The sequence below is a fragment of the Labrus bergylta genome, chromosome 12, assembly GCF_963930695.1.
Source record: "Labrus bergylta chromosome 12, fLabBer1.1, whole genome shotgun sequence".
NCBI lineage: Eukaryota > Metazoa > Chordata > Actinopteri > Labriformes > Labridae > Labrus > Labrus bergylta.
Window position 1 is genome coordinate 2,163,554 of NC_089206.1, and position 25,009 is coordinate 2,188,562.

The 25,009-nt window shown below is 43.3% G+C and overlaps 1 protein-coding gene across 1 annotated transcript in view; it reads left to right on the top strand.

Moving 5' to 3' along the window:
- The first annotated feature begins 14,821 nt into the window (after positions 1-14,821).
- oprl1 (opiate receptor-like 1) overlaps positions 14,822-25,009 on the top strand; it is a 90,723-nt gene continuing 80,535 nt past the window's right edge. The window contains exons 1-2 of the mRNA XM_020650452.2: positions 14,822-15,187; positions 22,930-23,169. Of these exons, the coding sequence (XP_020506108.1) occupies positions 22,961-23,169 (209 nt within the window). The 5' untranslated portion in view covers positions 14,822-15,187; positions 22,930-22,960. The remainder of the gene's footprint in view (positions 15,188-22,929; positions 23,170-25,009) is intronic.

Sequence of the window (25,009 nt, forward strand, 5' to 3'; positions counted from 1 at the left end):
CTGCTGAATTGCAGCAGCAATAAAGACAAAATGCTCTCTGTGCTCGTCCTCTGCAGGAGAATAGTGCACTCTTCCTGGATTGTAGAGGCATCAAAAAATGGTTTATCTTGTATACGCTGTGTCCTCAAGAGAAAAGCCTCCCTGATGTCAACAGCACTACTGAGCGGTACAAGTAGCCTCAGCAGAGTACACAAGCCTTTATGGCGCAAAAACAAAAGAAAATGCCCTCTGCCTTTCTTGTTTTCTGCAGATTTCTCTTTGTTTCTATCAGCAGTCTTGTTGAAGTCAAAGCAGCGATTTCATCAGCCTTTTCCTTCTCCTCCCTGTCCCCTAAAATCTGAGTGCAGTAGTCTGAAAACACTCCTAGCAGTCTCTTTTTCCATAGAGCTGTGAGAGCAATAACATATCCTCACAATATAATTTTGTCTGTTATTCCCTCCATCATGTCTCTCCAAGTTCTCTCTGAAACACACCCAGGGATTGCACTGTGTACCCGGGCGGCCAAATCAAACCTCTCACTCTCACTCTGTAAACATACTCTTGGTGGTACCTGATCACGATATCTCTCTGTCTGATCTGGACCGTTTTTCTCTTCTTCAAACAGAAACAGAAGTGGACTTTTTACAGGTAGAAGAACCCTCTTTGTACGCTCATATTCATTCTGCAACACAGTGTAATATTGGCGTCCCAGTCTGTGAATTCACATTGTGTTTTGGTGTTGCAGAAGCACAGAGGGAACTCCACACACACACACACACACACACACACACACACACAGTGCTGCGCTTCCCCTGCTGGCTCGGCTGAAACTGTAAAGACTCCTTTACTACGTCTGTGACATTCAGATTGAGGGCGAGACGTTACAGGGGCGTAAATATTGTGTGGATGGGAGGGGGGCGGGGGGGGGGTCTCCTGAGGCAAGACAAGACGTAAAAAGAACGATACAGGAGCGGCAGACTAAGCGACAGAGTCCGTTATACGATGCTATAATGAGAATATTTACCTTTAAATCAATGTGGTTTTCAATAGAGTAATAGCATCAAGCAGACAGCAGAGAAGAAAATACTGGAGAACAGAAAACACAATGCGGGGGTTAATTACACTCATGGAGGTCACAACGGTGGAGTTTAAATGCTTAAACAATGTGTTGACAAAGAGAGCGGCTTAGACAAATTTAGCGCCGACGTAGAAGAAACAAACGGCATCTGCAGGGCTGCAAGCCGTCTGACAATTACTGTCTTCACTCCACACTCTGCTCTCTCTTCCTGTCACCACTTCTCTCCACTTCTGCACCCGTTTCATCTATTTCTGTGCATCTTCCTCTGCTGAGCTGACAACCTGCAGACATTCAAACCATATATCTATTTTTCCATTTCTCTGTCACAGGCTCACAGAGAAATCCAGATTTCCAGTGTTAGAATACAGATCCTTTACTCTGCAATAAGTGCTTTAAAGCTTTCATTAGTGACTGACTGAAAAACCTTCTGAATACTGATGTACTGAAAATTTCAAATAGAAGCACATCCCAATTTAAAGGAAGAATGTACCAGATTTTACATATAAATAAAGCAGAAATCAAGTATATCCTCATGGACGGTTTACATGAGCTGGACGGCCGACTGCTATTCTTGTGTATTAAATCTGTTTTAGTCAAGGACAAGAGAAAAGAAGAATCGGATGCGGATCAAAAAGTAAAAGTCTGACTTCATAGGGTGAATACTCCTTTGACCATAGACTGTAAATATGAATGTTTGAAGCCTGAGTGACGTCAGCCATCTGTTCCTGCAGGGGGCTCTGGAGGCTTATCAGCAGCAGCCGCCATGTTGGAAATGCTGTCAACCTAACGAGAGGCTGAGAGCTGGAGCTGAGGCGCGTTTCCACCGCGGCCACCTGTCAATCATGACAGCTTCATACCTAACTCTCTCCATGTATCGTTTTCAAAATCAAAATCACCCCCGTACAGTTTGTGTCAGTGATGACAATAACTAATCAGACCTATTTGTTTTTTTAACCAGGCTGTAAACATGTTAATTTATGTTGTAAAAACAGCTTTTTCTGCCTGTGGTGTGTATGTGACTTCCTGTGTTCCAGGAGCCAGCCTCTAGTGGACACTTGAGGAACTGCAGAATTTTGCACTTCCTCATTAGCTTCATTTTTCTAAGACCGGAGGTTGCCACTTGCTTTTGACTTGTAAACTGAGCTGTAGGAATTTTTGCAGCAGGGCCGTATCTTTTTTCCGTATCCATGACTACAGTGTGGCTCTGCGGTGCGTTGAAAGGGACAAAATAGCATGAGATTAAAAAAAAAAGCAATGCATTTATTTCAAATCGCCCAGGAGGAGCTAGAAAACATTGCTGAGGAGGGGGAAGTCTGGGTGGACTTACTGCGCTCACTGCCACCGCGACTCGACCACTGATGAGCGGAAGAAAAATGGATGGATTAATTTCCGACCTTGATCACGTCGCGAGTAAAGCGTTAATACCGTTAGCTCAAATATTAAAGCTGTATAGTAGATCTTCGTCCTCCTGTGAGTAGCCTGCTTTGATTACAACATCAGAAGAAGAAGCTTCAATGAAACCACACACTCTCTCTATATCCCTGGTTTATGTTCATGTGTTTTTATTTCCTCTCTCTCATGAATAATTTACGCTTTTACAAATCCTTGCAGTGCAGTATATTAAAAACACAGCCCAGGCCACCGCAGGTTCAAGGCTGAAATGTAACCCGGGTAAATTGTTTCTCTGATCTTAATCAATGATCATGAAGGTAAGATGTGGATTCCAGATAAATCAATTCTAACGGGGTGCTTTATTAAAAAATCTCCATAATATGTTAAATGTGTATATGGACAGAGATTAAGCTACGGCCCCTACATTCAGCACACCCGCTGTTTATAAGTAATGGAATGTGACATTCATGAGCTAAATTCTCCTGACAGTTTGCATCTTGTCAACCTGTGGCAGTGAATGTATTCTCTCCTGCCTCCGTCCCCCGTCAGGTCTGCTCGTCCCCACACTTGTCACTCATGTTGACGAGCCGTCAGCGAGCCTCACACCGAGGTAACAGGTGCAGGCGAGGCCTCGGCGGACGATCAGGGAGCATCTGCTCGGCAGTAAACAAACATGCTTGAGTTACTTAGCTCATGTTTGTCCCTATGATTTCTGTTCTTAGTGGTATTAAAGCTTATAGGGCAAAGACCATTTCTGGGAGAATGGGAATCTAAGAATGACACAGAAAGACTTAAATTATCTAAGAATTCAGTGTGGGAAAAATAGAATAAAGCTACAGGAGCTTTTTTTGAGTTTCTCCCAAATTAGTCTCTAAGGAGCCTGATGGTCCCTTAAAGGCTTTAAATGTGATTTTTCACACTTAAATATAAATCAAGTATATCCTCTGAAAATGACTCTGTGAGTCATGACTGTCTACAATGGGTGTAACACCCGAGTCCCACTGTCTGTGATGTTTTCAGAGTTTTCAGAGTCCTATCTTCACTTTGTTTACATCGCCTGGACGGCCGGCTGACTCCTCCCCTCGTGTATAAAAGTTGTTTAATTGAAGGACTAGAGAAAAGAAGAATAACATACTGTACTCACTGCTTAACTGTGTTTCTAGATCACGCTCATTTCAGGTAAATTTACATGCAGTGTGAAGATACCAGCATAATAAAGATCGCTAGCATTAGCATGCTAACACAACAATGCAGCGCGAGTTGTTTTGGTTTCATGCTGGTGCTGAAGGGCGACATCTGCTGGATCAAAACATCACATATAAAGCCTTTAATGTGATTTATTGTCTTTTTTTAAATAATGCAGAAATTGTTCCAATAATGCAGGTAGATAAAAAATGCCGTTTAGCGTCCCTTTGTAACAAAGGGGTTAAAAAATGGGGGTCAGCAGAATAGGTCAATTAAAATGCTTCTTTTGGAGGGAGAGTAAATCATTTCTGAAAATCTTTGGCTAAACATTGCCATTCCAAATTCTCCTTTAAGTAGAAAATATCGAACTCATTGCTGTTGTAAGTAACTGAAAACTGTGCTTCATACATTTCAATTCAGCCTGCACGATAGAAAGTGGTCCGGTGTCTTCATAGACATCAGGGCTAGTCCTCTAAAAGCAAGTAAAACAGGATGTCCATTAAATAGTTTGGAGCTACATTATCATCGACAAAGTGTTGACAAATCTCAAATCAGTGACCAGCAGGAGTCAGAAAAGTTGTTTCTTGATCTGGTTCAGTATCAGCCTGTTGGGTCCAGAGAGCCACAGACTGACTGATGAGGTCTCCCCTCCCCTGAGCCGCCCCGTGGCTGACGAGCCAAACACTTCCTCAGCCGGAGTAATGGAGCCGAAACAGATCAGACAGGCTGTGTTGTTCCACCAACCATGATCCATTTAACACACAACATTCAGCCTCGGGGTGTGACTCTTTTTTTTTCCTCTGCGTTTCAGGCGATCATTGTTTGAAGATTCTGAAAAATATCTCAGTTGGAAGTAGCACCGTGTTTGTCTTCTGCACAACATGTGAAAACACTGTGGAGCAGTGATTACAACAAAAGCAAACCAGGGAATCCACTGTCCTCATTGTTCACATCTTCACATTTTTTCTTGTAATTCATATATTTATGATGCTTGATGATTTATGTGAGGCTACAATTAAAGGTCCCATATTATATAAAATCCTCTTCACCATGTTTCTCTAACACTAACATGTGTCCCCAGTTTGTCTACAAACCCTCCAATGATGAGAAAAGTCCATCCTCTCCGTCTTCTGCCTGCTCCACTTTTCAGAAAATGTGTGCTCAAACAGGCCGTTTGGAGATGTTTCCTTCATGACATCACAAAGGGCAGTAGCCCCTCCCCCAGGTGGGTAACACTCCCACAGCTAGGTGTTTGTTCTGCCCTCTGAGTCTGCCTTCTTATGGTAAACACTTCTATTGCTGCAACACATGTTGGTTTGCTGATTGGGCGTCAAACTGCCATTTGGGGGGTGCCTTAAAACCGCCTACCTTCGCTGGTCCAAACAAATCCAGACCATTCAGGACCAGAATCAGGGGGGGGGGGGGGGGTCTGTGAATCCTCTCCTGAGGTAAAGTTTAGTTTAGTTTAATCATTTATTTGAATCAGGGACAGTGTACAGTGCTATCTAGTTGTAGGGGGGGAAATAAAAAGCAGCATACAATAATACGAAAGGTTTACATCAGGATTTCACCTTAACCCATCACCTGACTCAATTTTTCTCTCCTCTGCTGCTTCCAGGGAGCTTGGATTATCAGGGCAGAGCAGAGATAGGGGTTTATATCCACACCGAGATGGCTCTTATTAAAGTGACTAATCCCAGCTCTGTCTAACCACCCATTCAACCTGTTGAATCCAGCACCGTGTCAGCTGGAGTGATGAGGTGCTTCCCCTCCGAGCAGCCCTGCAGGGGGGGGGGGGCTCAGACAAACTGCTCCTAAACCAGCGTAATGAGCCAGAAGCAGGTAGGATTCACAGCCTTTTACTGTTTTCGACCCACTGGGGGCAAAAGTGTTACACCGCCATCACAAAAGTCGTTGAGTTGGATTTATGTGGTCAAAAGCAGCAGGGCACTGATGTTTCATTAGATGGGATGACATTGCAGCCCTAAAAATAGACCCCATGGCGTGATCAGTGTAATTGAGAGGGGGGGGGGAGGGGGGGTTGAGATGTAACAGAGATCTCTTAATCCCTATGAGTTTCTCCAACAGAAGATTAGAGCACTGTAGTGCACAGAGACATGAAGGGAAAAGTTCTGTTCTGTATAGAAGATAAAGCAACTCGCCTTTTTTCCTTTTATTTTGAAAGGACCGTTTTTCTCGGCTCTACAGGGAAACTTTATTATCTTTGAACCTGAGCCGACATGTTTGAACACAAGTTGTGTTTAAAACGTTGGAGAATGTCTTCAGTTGGTAGCTGTGAAAGTTTGTGCTTTTATATTTCTATCTTTGAAGCCACAAGACTCCTTTGACAAAGACAGCTATTTTTACTTTTAGTCTACTGTTGCCTAGACCAGTGGTTCTCAACTCGTCTAGCCTCAAGACCCTCCATCAACTCCTCCCTGGAAAATCAGGACCCAGATTTCTGATAAATTCTCAACCAATCAGATTTGCACAGACTTAAAAATTGTGCAGTTTAGACCTCAGTCGGGATAAAACATGTAGCAGAAGCAAGAAACTGAACAAAAAGAAACATGTTTAAAAAGAGCTTCACTGACTTTTTTTACAAAAGGGGGCACAGATTCACGACCCCCTGCAAATGGCTCCGCGATCCACCTCTGGGTCTTGACCCACCAAGTTGAGAACCACCACCGGCCTATAGACCCTACATACGTTACTTTGTTTTTTGTTATTGTGTGACTTGAAATGTGTATAATGTGTCTACAATATTTGGGGGAGCAAAATCCTAAAAAAAAGACACCACAAAAGCTAAAAAAGAAAAAAAGGCAGCGGTAGACCAGCAACTCCCAATATTCTTTCAAATGGAGTGTGGTCTGGGGGCTTCACTGGAAAGTTTGCTTCCCATGAAAGACACAAAAACCTTCTGAATGTGTTTGCTGCAAACAAATGATCGTTTAGTGGAGAAATCTTTATAGTGAGATGCATTTCATCCTGGTGTGTCGGCCTGTTTCATGGCCGACACACCAGAGCGATCTACTGTCCCTTGGAGACAGAAATAGGTACGTCTGTGACGCACATCATCCCCTGAGAGCTACTCTCACCTGCAATTAGCATCCCCTGCCGGTTTATTTACACCAACCTCATCTGCAGGTCTTCAAGAGACAGTCAGAGCATTATACACTGCAGATCCAACATCAAGCATGCATGCACAGACACACAAAAGCAGTGGCTTCTGGGTCTCTTTAGGCTTCAATGCTTTCCCCCCTTTTTCTTTCTCACTGTGTTATCCACCTCAATTTAAATTCCACATCTCCAGGTCCGTCCCTGCAGGCTTCGCTTCTTTCTCTCCGCCTCAACTCAAGAGTATTAAGAAGCAGGAATTCATTCATTCGTCCCCCTCCTGCTGCAATAAGTTCACTTAATTTGCCCATGAAATGATGCGGCATCTGCAGCATACAAAAGCACTTTGTGTGTGTGGTAGTGAGGACCTATAATTGCACCGTGAATGTGAATCACAGCCTAATTATGCTTTTGTCTGAGTGTAGACGGTTTTGCTTAAAGGGATACTTCACCCGTTGAAACATGAGTCTGTATTGACATTGGGTTATATATGTAGAAATGTGAAATACATTTTGAAGTTGGTGCCTTCTTGGCCGAGAAAAGACAGAAAGTGTCTTTTTAGCTCATATGGATGAAAGACACCAAATCCCAGAATGCACAGCATCGCAGGCCACTCCCACTAAGGTCCGCTAGTTCAGAATCAGAAATACTTTATTAATCCCAGAGGGAAATTCGATCATTACAGTTTCTCCAAAATATACAATATAGCAGAAATATAGTAATAAAAACATTTACAGACATATTTACTTCAACACATAAGACCATTTCCTCAACTGATTCAGAGATTTCTTCCAGAATTGATCTTGTAAATTCCTGCCAGAAAACAGACTCTATGTCTGTGTCCATAGGCAAACAGTGAGAGCACCGACACTACCAGTCCGCCCCAGCTCCAGCCGGCTCGGGCTCCTCGTCCTCACCGCCGCCGACAGCTGCTGAGCTGGCAGCGGCCGGCGGTGGCAAAATAGCAATATAGCCGTGAAACGGTTGCTGCCGACCGGCTGGTCTTGTGTTGCAGCGGCCCCAGCAGCCAGTAGTATTTTCACCCTGCTAACCACAAACGCATCCAGTGATGCAAAATGACGATTTTTGCGTCACTGGAAGCTCCTTTTCAGACTTCTCAGGGGAAAATAAGGGCGGGATGCACGACCATTCAAAAATACTACCAGGTTTCTAATGATACAAAGATTAATGCAAATGGGTGAAGTATCCCTTTAACTCGAGAGTGGCCGAGGCTTTGTCCAGGACGATGGTTTGATAAAATCTTACTGACCACCCCAGATAACATACACTTACAAAAAGCTTCCAATACAATATGTCCTTTTTAGCGCTGTATGTTGTGGAGATATTTTGAAAGTAAATGCTTTTCTTTTAAACAGGACCTTCTTTAGGAGATACAAGATCTTATTGGGGACCTGAAGATTACTTAAGGGGAGCATTATGCTATTATTTGTATGGTGCAGCGTGGAGTTCCATTGTGATATTAATCTTTCCATTATTCAAAAAGTCAGTCGAGGCACTTGACCGCTACAGCGATCTATAGTGAGTCTATTTCAAGGTCTGTTTGTAAGCTAATCAATCTCAGGCCAACCTTTTAGGGCTCATGCGGTAACCATTTAAGAACCACTTACATCGGTAACAGTACCACAGAAAAACAAAGGCTCATATCATTTTAAAAAGAGGTTGCTACAGAAGCTTCAAATGCTCAAATAACCACGGGGTGTCATCACGGTTGATGTGGTCGCTCTGAGTCTTTAAGTCATGTCCTGTTTTACTGTCAGTATTTTGTATTCATCTCCAGAGGTCATTATCCCATATGACAAGACAAACACATAAACAGCAGGTGCGTCTCCTTCACATCGCGTCTCTGCCTCTGCGATCTAAATTTCATGTCTTGCTGTTAAAACCATCTGCCTGCAGAGACGGTCGACCCCCCCCCCCCCCCCCCCTCTCTGTCTCTATATGGCTCTTCTTCTACCTCGTCCTCCTCTGTCCCTAGCTGCACTACATAATACATCAAAGACACTATAACATCACACATAAACAACCCTACTTACCCCCCACTCTGGATCTATACCTCCCACTAAGGCTGATCATCACTGCCCCCTATGGCTGCTACATGAAATCAACAACAGGCTCTCTGCACCACCACCTCCTCCTCCTCCTCCTCCTCCTCCTCCTCCTTCTCCTCCTCCTCCTCCTCCTTCTCCTGCAGACACCATGCTGTTGCATGAATCCAACATCTGCCTTTACATGACAAACATGCCCCCCCTTCATTTCAAGAACCTGACTGAGGACTCAGTTTACATGAGTTGGGGAAATCACTTTTTAATGTTGATTTTTGAACAATGATTATTCCTGCAGCTCAACAATTAAACATTTTTACACTGTACACTGCAGAAAGTAGTTTCCTGCTTAATTGTACGTATTAACAGGTACCCTACAAGCCCCAGAGCTGTTTGGTGGCTTCTGATTGAAGCATGGTACGCTGAGGGCCATCATCAATTATCGCATCAATGCCACTCTCTAACTCCCCTCAGAGACACCAGAATCCCAACCAGTACTGTAATTCACCAGGCCACACTTCAATCAAGTGCACAGATCTGAAAAGACCGGAGTACAGAGAACGTAAAGGACCAGGATTAAGCAGGAAAATGGGATCTGCAACAACCGTATTTTAAAGCTTTTAATTTTTTTTTTTTACAAATTGCACGTTGACACTTTGGGGGGGGGGTTGCTGCATGTGACTTTAGCATCACACGTACGTCCTCTGCAGCCAGCAGGAGACATAAAATACATTATTCACGCTCAGAACAACAAGACGAGGGGAGACGTTTGGAGGAGGTTTTGAGCTCAGGTCAGCAGAGGTCGTCTTGCGAACAGAACAGGTGTGTTTAATGAGTCCTCTGTGTATCCTGACTCGTCCTGACGGCGTCAATTAATGAAACTAACCTTCAAAGAAAAACAAAGAATTCCCTCTGGCTGTTCTGTCACTTATTCATCATCTTTATCAAGCCAGTTTTCTGCTATTTTACAGCCGCTTGTTTTCAGAAATGTGCAGAGATGTTTCAGTCGGCAGCATTTCAGAGATAACAAAGCAAATGTTTGAACATTTCTTGACTCTTTGAAATAAACTCAAATACACATTATTTGCTGCTTTTTGAGTTGATGAAAAAAACACATTTAAGGATTCATTCAGCAGAAGAACACTTTTCTTTATTTTTCTTTATTTTTTATATTTTGGGGCATTTTTGCCTTTATTGGATAAGGCAGCAGAAGAGAGACAGGAAACGCTGTGGGAGAGAGTACAATGACATGCAGCATAGGGCCGAGGGTGGATTTGATCCCACGGCGGATGCAATGAGGACTGTGGCCTCTGTACATGGGGTGCACAACATAACCGCTAGGCTATCCATCACCCAAGAAGAAAGACTTTCATAAATAAATTAACGGTCAGGTTTTTTTTTACATGACCAAAGTGAAACAAGACAACGTTTTTGGGTGTATTATCTGGAGATGAAAACTGTGTATGCGTTATGGTGCACTAGGAATGCAATCCATACTATTGAATAGTTCAGTATGGAATCCAATGTTAATTACGTTTTTTTTACAGTTTTGTGTTCAAGTATCCATGCAATGAATTACTCTCTGAATAGAGTAAGTCGACGCGCTGGGATGAGAAAACTCCTTCTTGCATAAAACTCCTAAGATTGGCAGAGGGCTGAGGTCATCTAGCGAGAAGTGTGTATGGCTTTACAGCAGTATAGTTCACACACAAACCTTCAGTTGTAAACACGCAGCCAGTTAGCCCGTCTCTGTGGTTTGAAACAGTGACAGAGGCAAAGAGGAAGAGGACGATGACGAAGAGTTCAAGAGAGAGTGACTGATGGCCAAAGCACACCAAACCAAATCCTACATAATGTTGGTTAAAAAAAAAAAATCATCTTTAACGTCCACAGAGCGGTATAAAACACGTCAGCCTTCTCATTAATCTCACTTCAGGATGATAAAATCCCTGCCCTCTTTAGCTGACACTATGGATGTTTCCATGGTTACAAAGTAATCTGTTCATGTTTATGAAGAGGACCCCTTACCCACAGATGGAGTCATGAAAATGTGTAAACAGTCAAGTTTTAAATCCACACAGACTCTACACACACTTATTCTCAAGCAAGCATAATTATTTGACCAAGAGAGCAGACTCAAATCAGCATCAGAGAAAAAGAGAGAGAGATAAAGAGAGAAGGTCCACTGTCAGTACATCTCTCTTTTAAGAACACAGATTGAGGTGCCTTGCTCAGATCAAAACTGAAGCTTCTTATGGCTTTGTTTTAATACGGTTAAAGAGGACATATCATCCTCCTCTTCCACCTTTTCAAACAGTCCCGTGTGGTCTAAATGAAACATCTGTGCTGTGCTTTGGTCAAAATATAACATGAATCAAGCACCAGAGGAGGTTTGTGACCCTGTATAAACCAGCTCTCTCAGAACGCTCCGTTTTGGTGTGTGTGTCTCTTTAAATACAATGACCGCGCCCCCTGAGTTTTCCCCGTAGACATCACTCCTCTGTAGAGAGAATAAAAATGGCTGACCTGCGCAAAAGTTTTGTTCTAGTCTGGGGGTGGAGTCCATGGGTGGAGATACCAGGGGAGGGGAGGGGATTTTTCTTTTTTTACCAGAATCCCACTGTGACATCACAAGGAGAGCACATTTGAAACGGAGCATTTTTCTCTGTGTTGTAAGACTTATGCAGACCACAAACAAAGGACTGGATGGGTTTATTTCACATGTTGTGGGTCAGTAGACACTCAGGTTACCCAGATATATGTTCAGAAATACTGTACAAGTGGATTTTTCACAATATGTCCCCTTTAAGATTTACTTGTTGACCCTTTCCCCCCCTTCTCATTCTGATAAACGCTACATCACTCTTCCAAATAAGTCTGGCAGAGTAATAACTTTGTAGAGAAGTAACAAATGTCAAAATTATCAAACTAAACACGACACATTTTGTACCACAGGAGGTTTTTTTGGCGCACTAAAAAGGCGAGTGTATTGTCTCTGGAAAATCTGAGTTTTGAAAAACATCACTATAATCTAAGACAGCTGCTCTCAGAGCGGACTGACATTTATGATCACAGTAAACTGATGACAGTTAATGGCTTCAAGTTTCCTCCAAAAAACACCACCAAGCTGCAGTTTGTCACTTCAGGTGCAAGTCCATCCAGTGACCACAAAGTTGGCTCAGAAGTCAGGAAGTGCACAGCGTGCTATGAGACTGTTGTCGAGTTCCATATTATTTTTCTCAGCGAGAAACCTGTTTGTTTTTGTGAGCGCTGAGGGGCTCAAAGGGGATTAATCTGATGCAAGAGAGGGAGCGCGGCGCAGAGTCCTGCAGAGAGTCCTGACCGCTTGACCAGGCATCACGGCTGCAGCCAGAAAATCACCCACTACTTAAGACCACTCACACACACACACACACACACACACACACACACACACACACACACACACACACACGCACACACACAAACCTGCACAATAGTTCATTACCAGCAATTTGGCTGATTGGATCAGCTCAGGTCACAGAAACAACACGTGACTTAATGAAGGAGAAGTGCACGTTGAATCACTCGCACAGAGTTTGAAACTCGGCCGACCTGATGCTGAGTTCACTTTTCTAGTTTTCTTGTTTTTCCTGTTTCTCTCTTTGCTACACAAAAGACTACACAGTGTAATGTTTGCTTGTATCCAGGACCGAATGTACTGCGGATGTAATTCCGTCTTCATAATTCCTATTCAGACTGTGAACAATCATGAACATCAAGTTGGACAGAAAGAAGTCCTGACCTTCCAAAGCCTTTATCTCTATAACCTGAATCATTCGCTTCACTGGCAGCCGAGGTGAAACAGTCTGCTGCTCCCAGAAGTTTCATCGTCTATATACTAGAACTGATGCATTCTGAGATTACTCACATCTGCTCTCACATGATATTGGACAAATTACTGGATTGATCAACGCTAAGTGTGTGTGAGATTGAAAATGTAACCAAAAACCCAAAGGTGGAAATTAATCTTCCAAAAGTTAGGAAGACTGTTAGGTTTAGGAATAAGATAAGATAAGAAGCATCAGATTAATATCTAACGGTGTTTGAATCCTGACTTCAATTTATGTATCTGAGCTTCACTAGTGACTCTTCATTTTGGTTGCATCCATGTTCAGGCTAGTGGATTACATTGACTCATAGAAAGCTAACATACCAGCAGCACCAAGATCGAAATGTGGCATGTGCTAGCCACTTGGGGAGCAGTGCTCTTAGTTTTATTGGCACATGCCATCGGTCCAGCGGCTTGTGCTGTGGCTGATTGGCTGATGGCATGCGATAAAGAAAGACGGCAACATGTAAACACTCGTCTGTCACACTACCGTCCATCGTCCACCACCACACGGAGGGGAATCAAACTGATAATGCTGTGTATTTAGTGATAGCAACAGATTAGCTGTTAGTACGTATTTTCATGAATTGATTCATCTTGATCATTTTGCGGAGATATCTTTAAATCTGTCTACCATCTAAGAGTAACTCTTCTCTCAGGTTCAAAGTGAAACCATATCTATGTAAGGCATCTCATGGCAGCAGAGTTATATTTGGTTTGGAGCCAACTCTCTGTGTAAGCGAAGGTTTGCAAAGAATGAAATGTGTCTGACATTTACGAGTCAAGCAGATGTCTTCTTTCTTGCCTTATAGAGATGTACCAAAGTAGCCAGGAATGTGTGGGCTGTACCTTCTAGCAGAATATAAGCAACACTGTGAAGATGAAGACTTTGCCATTCTGCCACTTTGTCCGTGATGGCCAATGTTTACCAATGATTGTCAACGATTGTGAGATCTTGGTCAGCATGGGTCAGCGATGGTCTGCACTTTGTCAGCCATGTGTGTTGTGTTTCTGTGTTGTCTGACCATGGCTGAATAGATCTACGATGACCCACAGTCTGTTTCACAATTTCATCATTGTTCATCTACTATAGAAACAACCCCCACCTAACATCAGCCATCTACAGTATTTCCAAAACAAGGGAGATTTCTATAATGCAAAGTGGGATCACACTATCTCTGCCATCGATTATTCTGACTGGTTTACGGAGCCGAGGCTAACCTTGTTAGCTTTGCTACGAGCTTAGTGGTAATGATATATAGTTAACATTACTGAACAGTCATCATGAAGAAACCAAACAAACAGACTTTTTATCATCATGCTAACCAGACGAGAGAATTGATATATTTCTTTCATAGGATCCAGATGTTGCTCTTATGTTGTCTATAAAGACAAAATGATGTTTATTTACTGCAGGAAAGTAAGTAGCCAATGGAGTGGATGTTCTCGACCACTTTTACTGAGGGGGCCAAACTTGGGGCCAGTTGTTTTGTCAGAGGGGAACATTAAACCCAGGTGAAAAATAGACAAAGATGATCGCTTTAAAAAAAAAAAATATATATATAATGCCAAATAATAGCGCACATCATAAAATACCATGATGAATTGTGAGTGGGAGATTGTGAGTCCAGTTGTTAAGTCAAATACTACCAATTCTTCCTTTTGGAGGGGTGGCCACAGTGGGGCAAGCTCAGTGTTACAGGGGCCCCTGTTGGCCCCTGCCTAGAACCGCCCATGAAATGATTCGATACCATATGTGAAATTTTATTTTACCCTGAATTGGTCTTGAACTGAAATGTTGCACACATTTTAACAAAATGAAATGATCATACTGTTGAAACAGGAGGCACACTGCTCGAATATGTACAGACATGCATGTAGTTTGAAATGCTGTAAACACATAAAGCCAAATGAAAAACTCAGGACACACACACACACACACACACACACACACACATAAAAGATAGGTTACTACAGCGCGATGAGGAGGAGAGATCGATCTGTCCGAGAGAAGGGGAGGGTGGAAGAAAGTGCCTGGTTGCATCTTCATCCCAGCAGACCCCTCCTCTCTCTCTCTCTCTCTCTCTTTTCTCTCTCTCTGTTTTCTCTCTCTCTCTCTCTCTCTCTCCCTCTCTCTCTGCCAGCTGATGCTGACTGGAGCTGAAGGAGCTTTCTCTCTCTCTCTCTCTCTCTCTCTCCCCTCGCCATCCCGGAGAAACCTGGACTGACCGACCCATCGGACTGAGCTGTGAGCGTGTTAACGGAGCTTTATGGGTTTGTTTTTGACACCGGCTACTTCTTCTGTGTGATGAAAGCTTGGAGGGGAAAAACTGCAAATATAAGAAACCAAACCAAACCGGGGAGCGGGAGAGCAGACAAGACGGTGCACAGCAACGCGGAGAGAGAGAGAGAGAGAGAGAGAGAGAGACGACAACTTCCAGTGGTTGTGTGTCCTCGGGGCGGTCTGCGGGGAGCTCCGGAGCTGCAGCTGTCATTAGAAAGGTAAGGAGGTTTCTCCACCTGGCGTAATGATAGAAGTGCATCATTTAGAGCGCGTGTTTACAGGTACGTGGATTTGAACGGACGTGGCTCTTGGACTGGACCACCAGTGTGCGCACTGCGTGTGAAAACCCCCCCTGTAGTCCGTCTGCAGTGTGTCACTGTGTTTATGTGGAGCTGCTCCGGCTGAACGGTTGCCATAACACACTGTAAAGATACTGATGGCGCGTGCGTTGCGTACTTGTCTCGTGCAGCGTTTTATCTGCGTTGTGTTGGTGCATTCACGTGCGTTGACAGGGCACGTGGTGCGTCTATTTGTGTCAATACTTGTTACTCTTGCTCTATCTTGTGATGCGTTTAAGGGACATGGTTGCATTGGAATTAAATGTTGACTTGATGCATTTCAGTGTTTACTTCAAACTCCTGCTTGGATTGGGGTGCATTAGTAACTCTACCTGTGTTGTTGTGTGTGTATCCGCGTGTGTGTGTGTGTGTGTGTGTGTGTGTGTGTGTGTGTGTGTGTGAGTGTGTGTGTGTGTGTGTCAGAGGCTGGAGAGTTTGTTTATGAGCTTTCTTGTAACACCTACTCTTGAAGCCTACAGTGAGGATGGCAGCAGATTTGAATGGAAGCCTGTGTAGACAAAAACTGTGTAGTAGAGTCTCACTCTTGTCTTGTCAATATTGACAAAACAACTGTTAAAAGAAGTATTAGGCAATCCAATAAATGAGTATTTTTCCTTTGAATAAAATTGGACATTGTCTTGATTTCATTTTCTTGAGCGAGCACATTTTCAGATTTTTTTTAATTTTAATTTTTTCATCCTGAAAATAAACTTTAGTTTAATTTGTGTTTGTCGTAACAAGACTTTAAGGAAGTTGCTTTTGGCGTCCAGATTTGAAAATCATCATGTTATAATGCAACACCTGTTTGATTTATCAAGAAAAGAAAGGTTAGTTGTTGGATTTAGGAAAAGGGGGCAGTCACAGGTACTTCGGGTAGGTGCAGGGCCGTGCAAAAACAGCAGACTGAGGAAGAAGATATGCCCGCCTCCCACTCTCACTCACTCAAATGCCAGAAAACGTTTTTTTATTCCATCCCGATCACAATGTTTCGACCAGGCGTCTTCTTCAGGTAGTTGTTGGTTTTGTCATCAGATGTTTGTTGACAGATTTCACGCTGTGACTGAAGGGGCGACGATTCACTTACATGTGAGGTGTTTCTGTAAGCTGAACTTTGCATGTGAGGAGTGAGCAACTTTAACGTTTGTGTGAAAGCAGCTTCTAAAACAAGGCTGTTTATTTTCTCCGTCAAATTTTACAAGTGCTTTACAGCATTAGAGGTTTGAAAGAACTGCACATGCAGCCGGCGTGTGGGCAGTCGGTGAGACACAGAGGCTGATGAGTGTGATGGAGTCTGATTATGGCCGTGTTCAGGGGCTGATAGCTGGAGCTAACGTCACAGGACTAGCAGACCAAGGGTTTAAGAACAGTGAGGAACATTGACTTATTTTCATTCACAGCATGATGTGTTTCTTAATTTAGACTTCAGCGACAGAAACAAATGAACAGACCAATTCTTAAATCAGCATCAGTATGCATGTAAGCCATTTGATTCTGGTGTCTGTTGAGTTTCAACACAGAATCAGATGGTTTTGCAGAATGAAGTAGTGATGTGGTGATCACATGACAGGCAGTTAAAGCTGCTTCAGTGTGGTGTAACCCAACAGCAACGAGCTGACAGACCACACACATCACATAGGTGCAGGGAAATTCAAAAACAGCATCATGAAGAAGATATGCGTGCACACTTTATTAAAGGCTTTATATGTGATTTTTTGATCCAGCAGATGTCGCCCTTGAGCACCAGCATGAAACCAAAACAACTCGCGCTGCATCGTTGTGTTAGCATGCTAATGCTAGCGATCTTTATTATGCTCGTATCTTCACACTGCATGTAAATTTACCTGAAATGAGCGTGATCTAGAAACACAGTTAAGCAGTGAGTACAGTATGTTATTCTTCTTTTCTCTAGTCCCTCAATTAAACAACTTTTATACACGAGGGGAGGAGTCAGCCGGCCGTCCCGGCGATGTAAACAAAGTGAAGATAGGACTCTGAAAACTCTGAAAACATCACAGACAGTGGGACTCGGGTGTTACACCCATTGTAGACAGTCATGACTCACAGAGTTATTTTCAGAGGAGATACTTCTAAATCACATATAAAGCCTTTAAAAGACAAAAGCATATTCATGAAGAGGGACTGTTTTTCCAGGGATGTGACTTTTATTCCCCCTTCCAGTTGTCACTAATAACTTGTAACTAATCCCACATAGAGAGACCACAAACACAGGAGCTGGTCATGTGACGCAAAAGGCCCTCTAGTCAGCTGAGAAGAATGCAGAAATTTCAGTCAGTGGGAGGGAAACTTAGCTCCTTTGTTGTCATGAATCATGGGACGGATCCTGGAGTTTAAAAAAACACAGTGATGGTGGTGTGGCTGCAGACACATTCAGCTGGAAAGACAAAGAAAAGGAAGATGAGTGATGTTGAAGACGCCAGTTGAGCGATCTTATCCTCCCTCAACTGTGCGTGAACCAAAGTCCATAAATAGGATAACTCATGCACTGTTGTACATCCATCTCTTGCAGGCTGCATGTGTCTGAAACAGCAGACCTTTAAAGGGGAGTGACCTGCTGGTGAATCTGCAGGATCAGAGAGTTTTCCTGATTGGACTGTGATCTGAAAGCATAGAGTGCATTTTAGTGTATGTGAGAAATACTCAGATTTATACCAGATCAGCCAGATTTTTTTTTTCCAGGTTTATTTTTGTGGCTTTTTACGATAGATAAAGTGGGAAGTGACGTGAGCTACAGGTCAGATTCGAACCCGGGCCCGGAAGGACTAAGGCCTCCATACATGGGGCTCGCACACTAACCGATAGGTCACAGGCTCCCCAATCGGCCAGAATATTAAAGTAAAAAATGGGGGTATACTGGTCATACTGCACTGCGGCTCTCAGACTGTCCAATCGCAGAGCTCGCCAGCTAGAGCCAACTAGCAGCTTAAAATAGAAGCTCTGTACTGAAATACATTTTACACATTGTCAAATAATATTAAAATGAGATCTTGGTTGTATGAGTATTGAATGTTTAATTAGTCTTGAATTCTATTTACGCACCGACGATTGTGCTAGCTTGATGCTGGCTTGATGCTAGCTTCTTGAGCATGTTGCTAACGACTGCCTCCTCTCCTGCTCTTTATACCTCAACTCCTGATTTCTAAATTGTTGATCTATACGAGCTGCACCGGTACCGGTACCGGTAACCACTCAGACTACAAGCTGGAAGGTTAAAATAAGCAGAGACCGCATCTTTTATACACAGTTTACATGAAGTGCTTGATTTTTTACAACTGTTTGTATAATGTGTTTCCTCTGAGGAGGAGCTTTTACAGCCTCCACACATCAAGCACAAAGACTCGCCCTGCAACATCCTGATCGCTTGTAGGTTTTGTGGTGAGGAATACACGATGCTTGTTCTCCACTTCTGTGAACAATGGCGTCCTGATTGAGCCTCTTTGAAGGATTTTCACCAGGCCTTTACTTTGTTTTGTAAGTGGAGATAACATTTCCTCATCATCGCGTACCCTTACCATAGTGTTAATGTCAACTTGAAGATCTGAGTGTCTGTGTATATCACAGCTGTCACACACACTTACTTGGCGGATTAAGGCTTTTTATGGTTCTGAACTTCACTGGGCTGCTCTTGGAGATTGTGGCTACATATCACATTGATGTCAGTTGCATTTGAATTACTTGGATGTGAAACAGTTCCTTGAACAACGCTGAATTAAGTTGTGTGAAATTCTGCCGAAACAACACTTAAACCCTGTTAAACTCTTCCCTTTAATATCATTACTTCTACATCAGCCCATGATTTAATATCATCAGAAACGGCTGACTATTGCGCCGTGGTTTTTATTCCAGAAGGTGACACAAGTAACCTCCAATAGCAGCTGATTGAAAACCCCCTCTGGACGGGCACAAATGAGAGAAGATAAACTCATTCATTAGAATAACACAAATGCCATCTGAGGCTGGAAACAGTAATGAAATGCCACAATGAATCACACCGCTGCTCTATTAATGATGTCATCCTGTTGCATCCTCTTGCACAATGTTGCATTCCTGTCCTCAGTGAGACACTTTTTGTTTTTGTCAGGCTGTCCCAAAAAAGTGTTTGAAACCCTGACAACTATTTTGATGCCGAGCGCTAATGACATAGCATTAGGCATACTAGCAAAATTAGGCTGCTTGCAGTATCTTAAGTCCTCTTTAACAGGTAATGGAAGTGTGACTTTGGCACTGCAGCCCTTACATGAACACACACTTTAGTCTTTAAGTTTAACTGCTTATTCATCGCAGCGTTGGCAGCCAAAGTACAAACAGCAACATGTGCCCACAGTGCTGCTGCTGCAGCGCAGATCGAAACCCGGAAAAACGAAAACAGAGGAGGATTGCTGAATGTGAACGAACGAGGAATGGGAAAAAGAGACATCAGCAGAGAGGAGGAAAAAGATGAGGAAGTGATATGGGGGGGGGAGGCTGAGAGAGATATTAGAGCATATATAACCCATGTGTATTCAGCTTGGCAGTAACCCCGGGGAAATTCAGCAGCACAGCAGAGTTACTTTGCTGTTTTGATTTGATGAATATTCATGATCAGGCGGAGGAGAGAGAGGGGAGGCAGCAGTTTGAAGTGTTGCTGCTGCAGCCTGTTTGAAATGGTGCTGCAGAGCAACAGAGTAGCTGCTATCCAACCCTGTGCCTTATATAACTACATCAGCGCATAGATCGCCACTGTTGTCTCCAAACTATAAATAACACATACATAAAGCATGCTCCTTATATTCTTAAAGAACGTGGGCACTGAGGTTCAGTCCAAGTCAGTCTCACATACACAAACCTTCCTCCTAACCAGACAAGCTACCCCAGGAGTCCGTCCACACCTTCCAGCCATTCCCTTGAGGATCCCAAGGTGTACCCAGACCAGATGGGAAATAATCTCCCAACATGTTGAACACGTGCCCCAGGGCGTACTCCCAGATGGATTTCCCTGAAAATAACTCTACAGAAGGAGTCAAAGCTGTGTTTCCATTGCTGGAGTTTTATTCAGGGACTAAGGACTTGCAGAGGCACTCAGAGGGGAATTTACTAAGAATGGATTCTGGCACCCTGAATTGCACATCAATTGCTTCATCTCAAGGTCCTATTCACCAAGAGTATTGCATTTCAGATATTCAAGTGCAAAAATACTCATAAAGTTGTCCTGCTCTGTGCACTTTGTGTACAATCGTCAAGCTCAGCCGTCAGCACCTCTACCTCTCTGCTGCATGAAGCTGTGCCGTGCGCTCTCATCCTGACGGAGATCAATTCTAAAGCTTCCTCGCTGGATCGAACCAGCAAGAGCAATCTTGTTTAGATAAAAGAAACACTCTCATCCTCGTGCTGTGTCACTGCTCCAGATCATCTCCTCACATGTGGATGAAGTGTGTGTGTGTGTGTGAGTGTGTGTGAGTGTGTGTGAGTGTGTTTGTTCCAGGGTTGAGGCTTGGGCAGCCCCAGACTGATACCCTAGTCGGTAGAAATACCCTTTAGATAACCAGAGAACCAAGAAGTCTGTCCAGGTCGTAAAACACATAATACAAAAGTTGAATCAAAAAGGCGACTGGACTTAAGAGTCCAGACATCAGCTCCTCAGACAAGACAAGATAATAATAATTATTATTATGTTATGAGTAGCTGCACGGCGGTGTAGGTTCCTGGTTCAAATCCAGGGACAGGAGCCTCTCTGTGTGGAGTTTGCATGTTCTCCCCATGCATGTGTGAGTTCTCTCTGGTAACTCCGGCTTCCACCCACAGTCCAAAGACATGCTCGTTAGGATAATTTGTGACTCTAATTTGCTCATAGTTGTGCGTTTGAGTGTGGCTGGTTGTCCGTCTCTGTATGTAATTGACTGGTGAACAGTCCAGGGTGTACCCCGCCTCTTGGTCAATGGAAGATGGGATTGGCTCCGACCCCCCTGTGACCCAATATGTGAAAAAAGCAGAATAGGTAATGGATGGATGAAAAGATTACAAAAGTGTTTTAAAAAGGATTCAAGCTTTGAATTTGATAAAAACCACGTCAAACCACAGTGTTGGTCTGAGTGCATGATGTGAAACAATGGTTACTTAAGTCTAATTATTAGACTGCCAGTCAGTGCCATTAATCCACAGCTGTTGGTTTTGGTCATTGGATAAAGAAAGAAATATTGAACAAAACAGTCCTATCGATTTTACCGCACAGCCAGCTTTTAATTAGCAGTTATTCTAAAAGGGACCAATTATTTATCCTCAAACACTAATTAGAACCGAGTTATATGGCAGCTCTTTTTACCTCATTAACACCTATAACGACCAATGTCAGCCCCCTCTTCCCCCCTCATGTGTTCTCTGAAGTCTGTCTCTTACTCTTGCGCATCTTGACGTTAATATATTCATCACGTGGCAGTTCATTAATAGAACATTTGATGTCTTCAACCCCTTCCTTCCTTTCAGTTTCCTCCATCCTTCGACTTCATTTCTTCCTCCCGCTCATAGCCACCCACTCACTCTCCATTCGCTCACCTTCCCTCCTTTGCTTATCTTGCATGGCTTCCCTGCTTTCTTTCTGCCTTTGTGTCTTCCCATGCTGCTGCTGTATCTCCACCTTCTCGTCTTTCTGCCCCTCACAGCGTCGTCAATGCAACAAACGACTGCTTGGAGCAACCTTTGTTTTACATTTGGAAAAGCAGGAAGCAGTGTGACACTTAAATACTACACTATGATATAAGTCACCAATGTTCATGCAATCCTGCAGCCCGTCAACATGTTTTTTACCGAACAATACCCAGATTTATACGACTCAAAAAGTGACAACCTCCGGTGTTGAACAATGAAGCCGATGCGGAAGTGTAAAATCATGCAGTTCCTCAAGTGTCCACTTGGGGCTTGCTGCAGAAGCACAGGAAGTCACATACACAACCCATTAAAAAAAAGCCTGTTTAAAAAAAAAAAAAAAAAATAGGTCTGATTAGCTCATGTCTCGATCCGCACAAACAGTACAGGGGTATAGTTTTTTGATAACTCATCTGTTTTAATTTTTTTAAGGATAAGAGTTATTCACAACGAGACGCGTAGTTGACCTGATCAACAGGTGGGCGCGGTGTAACAGTTTGTCAGGAGGCTTAAAACCCTCAGGCCTCAGCTCCAGCTCTTAGCCTCATGTTAAGTTGACTGAAAGTTTGGTGGAGACAGAATTTTCTAGCATGGCGACCACCATCAATGGGACTCCAAAGCCCCCTGCAGGAACAGACGGGTGATGTCATCAGGCTTTGTCCATTAATATTTACAGTCCATGCTGAAAACTAACCAACACACACACTCAAGTTGTTTTATATTAACTTGCTTTCTAAAATACACTGGCTTTGTTGATAAAGGGTCACTACAAGAGTGATGTCACAGATCCATGTAGTTCACCTGCACATCACTGCAGCAAGGTGAGGAGTGAAGCGTGTAGAGATTGGCAAAAAAAAAGAAGCTTTCTTGGCAGGTGTTTAGTTACTCTTTAAGTATGAGCCATAGTCAGGATGGATTGTTGAATACATTGACGTACTAAACATGATAACTCGTGTTCAACTATACTTCTTGTTTTGTTCTCTCAGGTCGGTGTGAACTCGCTCCCCTCACTCAAACATGGAGTTCCCAGACGACTTCCTGCTGGCCGAGCTGGGTCACCTGCAGCTCTACAACGACTCGCTCTTCCAGAACAACTTCACCGACGGCTACAATGAGACGGAGGCCTTACTGCCGACGGGGGTGAAGGTCACCATCGTGGTCGTCTACATGATTGTCTGCGTCATCGGCCTGGTGGGAAACTTCCTGGTCATGTATGTCATCATAAGGTAAGAGGAAGGAGATTTTCCGCAGGTATATGTTGCAAAAAACAACAACAACTGAACATAGACAGAACTGAAAGCAATCCATTGTGTGAGAATCTCCAGAGAATCAAGAAAACTAGGACCATAACTTCAAGAACGTTCTTTAAGAAGTTTCAAAAAAGACCTCTCTATGATGTTTCTAATTTCCACTTCTTCTTTTTCATCTTTTGGGACGCTAAAAGGGCGTTTCAACTCTTTTTCAAACTAGAACCTAAATGGACAAACTACGGTTGCAAAGTACCAACACAAGTTTTGATTTTGCTCCAGTAGATTGCTTCAGCAGCAAGCTAACAATAGGGTGGTAGAGGCTGCAGTGTCATTTTTGGGGGTAGTTGTACCCAATCAGGATACATCCACTAAAAGTTAATGTCTTTTCCACCGATTTACTCAGGTTGTCATTTTAAGTGTGTAAAGTTACGACTCCACTGCTTCAAGCGAGGATGCTAGTGATCGCGCCGGAGCACTAAACGCATGCAAGAAGGGCGCATACTCACTGAAAAGTTGGCTGGTTCCAATTTCCTCCTGGACCTCTCCACCCACTCTTGATTGCCAAGATTGGATAAACGTTTGGGATCCAAGCGGTCCCTGGACCTCTGGTCTATTCTTGTCTGGCGAGCGCGCCTGAGCCCGTCTAGAAACCCACCGCAACGATCCCAATATGAACTGGGCGACTGCCTCTCTGGCTCTCCATAAGAAATGAATAGAAAGCGTTCCATCGTTGGAGCCAGTGAAGCTGCACGGTAACAGCTTAGAGCGGTTTGTCCCTCGGCTTCATTCTGTAGGTTTGTTTTTTTGTGTTCCTGCTCTTTTAGCAATATACATCAGCATTGCGGTTTATAACGTTAATGGCGTTTTGGAATCTTTCACTCGGTATCACATAATCACTACAGGTGATCTGTGTGTGTGGAGGTTGTTGTTGATGACGTGGTGTATTCCAACTACCATCATAAAGTGAGACTGCAGGATAACGTCGACAAAAAGCAGCTGCGGAAAATGTTTCAAACCACAGCATAAGAAGATTTGTAACAGTGGACGTCTCTCTCTCTCTCTCTCTCTCTCTCTCTCTCTCTCTCTCTCTCTCTCTCTCTCTCTGGGATGGCGATTGTATATGGACAAAAAAAAAGAAACAATGGTCTGCAGATAGATTTTGGCGGCTGTAAATATACCTGGGCAGCCTGCCCGAGTATTGTTTCCGTGTGGGAAACCCTGCTTACTCAGAGCACTTGCCGTTTGGATGTTCAGATTTTTCTGCTAAAAGCCATGAAAACACTTTGAGCCCACTCGTGTTCAAAAGGATAAATGAGATCTCACGGTCTCAACACTCGTAGCTTTGAGGAAACTCCACAGTCCAGACTTTGAGTTTAGTGTTAAGCTCATTTTCAGCCAATCTTCTAAATCATCAAAAGGGCTTTTTGTGTAAGAAGTGATGATAATCCAATCCACACTGAAAGGATCCTTTAAAATAACACATCTATAAATATTCGATAGAAACTCAAAAATAGGCTGTTCGATCTTTTCACAGTTTAAGGTTGTGAGCATTCAGCTGAATTCAAGTCAGAGCTAATTGTCGCTGCCGGCTGTCTGCGAATACTGGTGATGAATTATTAGTCCTTCAGTCACTGCTTTGATTAAATACACTATGCAATATGTAATCACTGAACAATGTCTCCTGTTACTGTAAACTGAATGCGTTCATTTTTTTGAAACCTCACATGGGCACTTATTTTCAATAACCCGTCTTGGAGGTGTTGGTCAGCGAATACCTGACGCATCACTTTGTCAGGTATCTCTGAAAAGTAAGGAA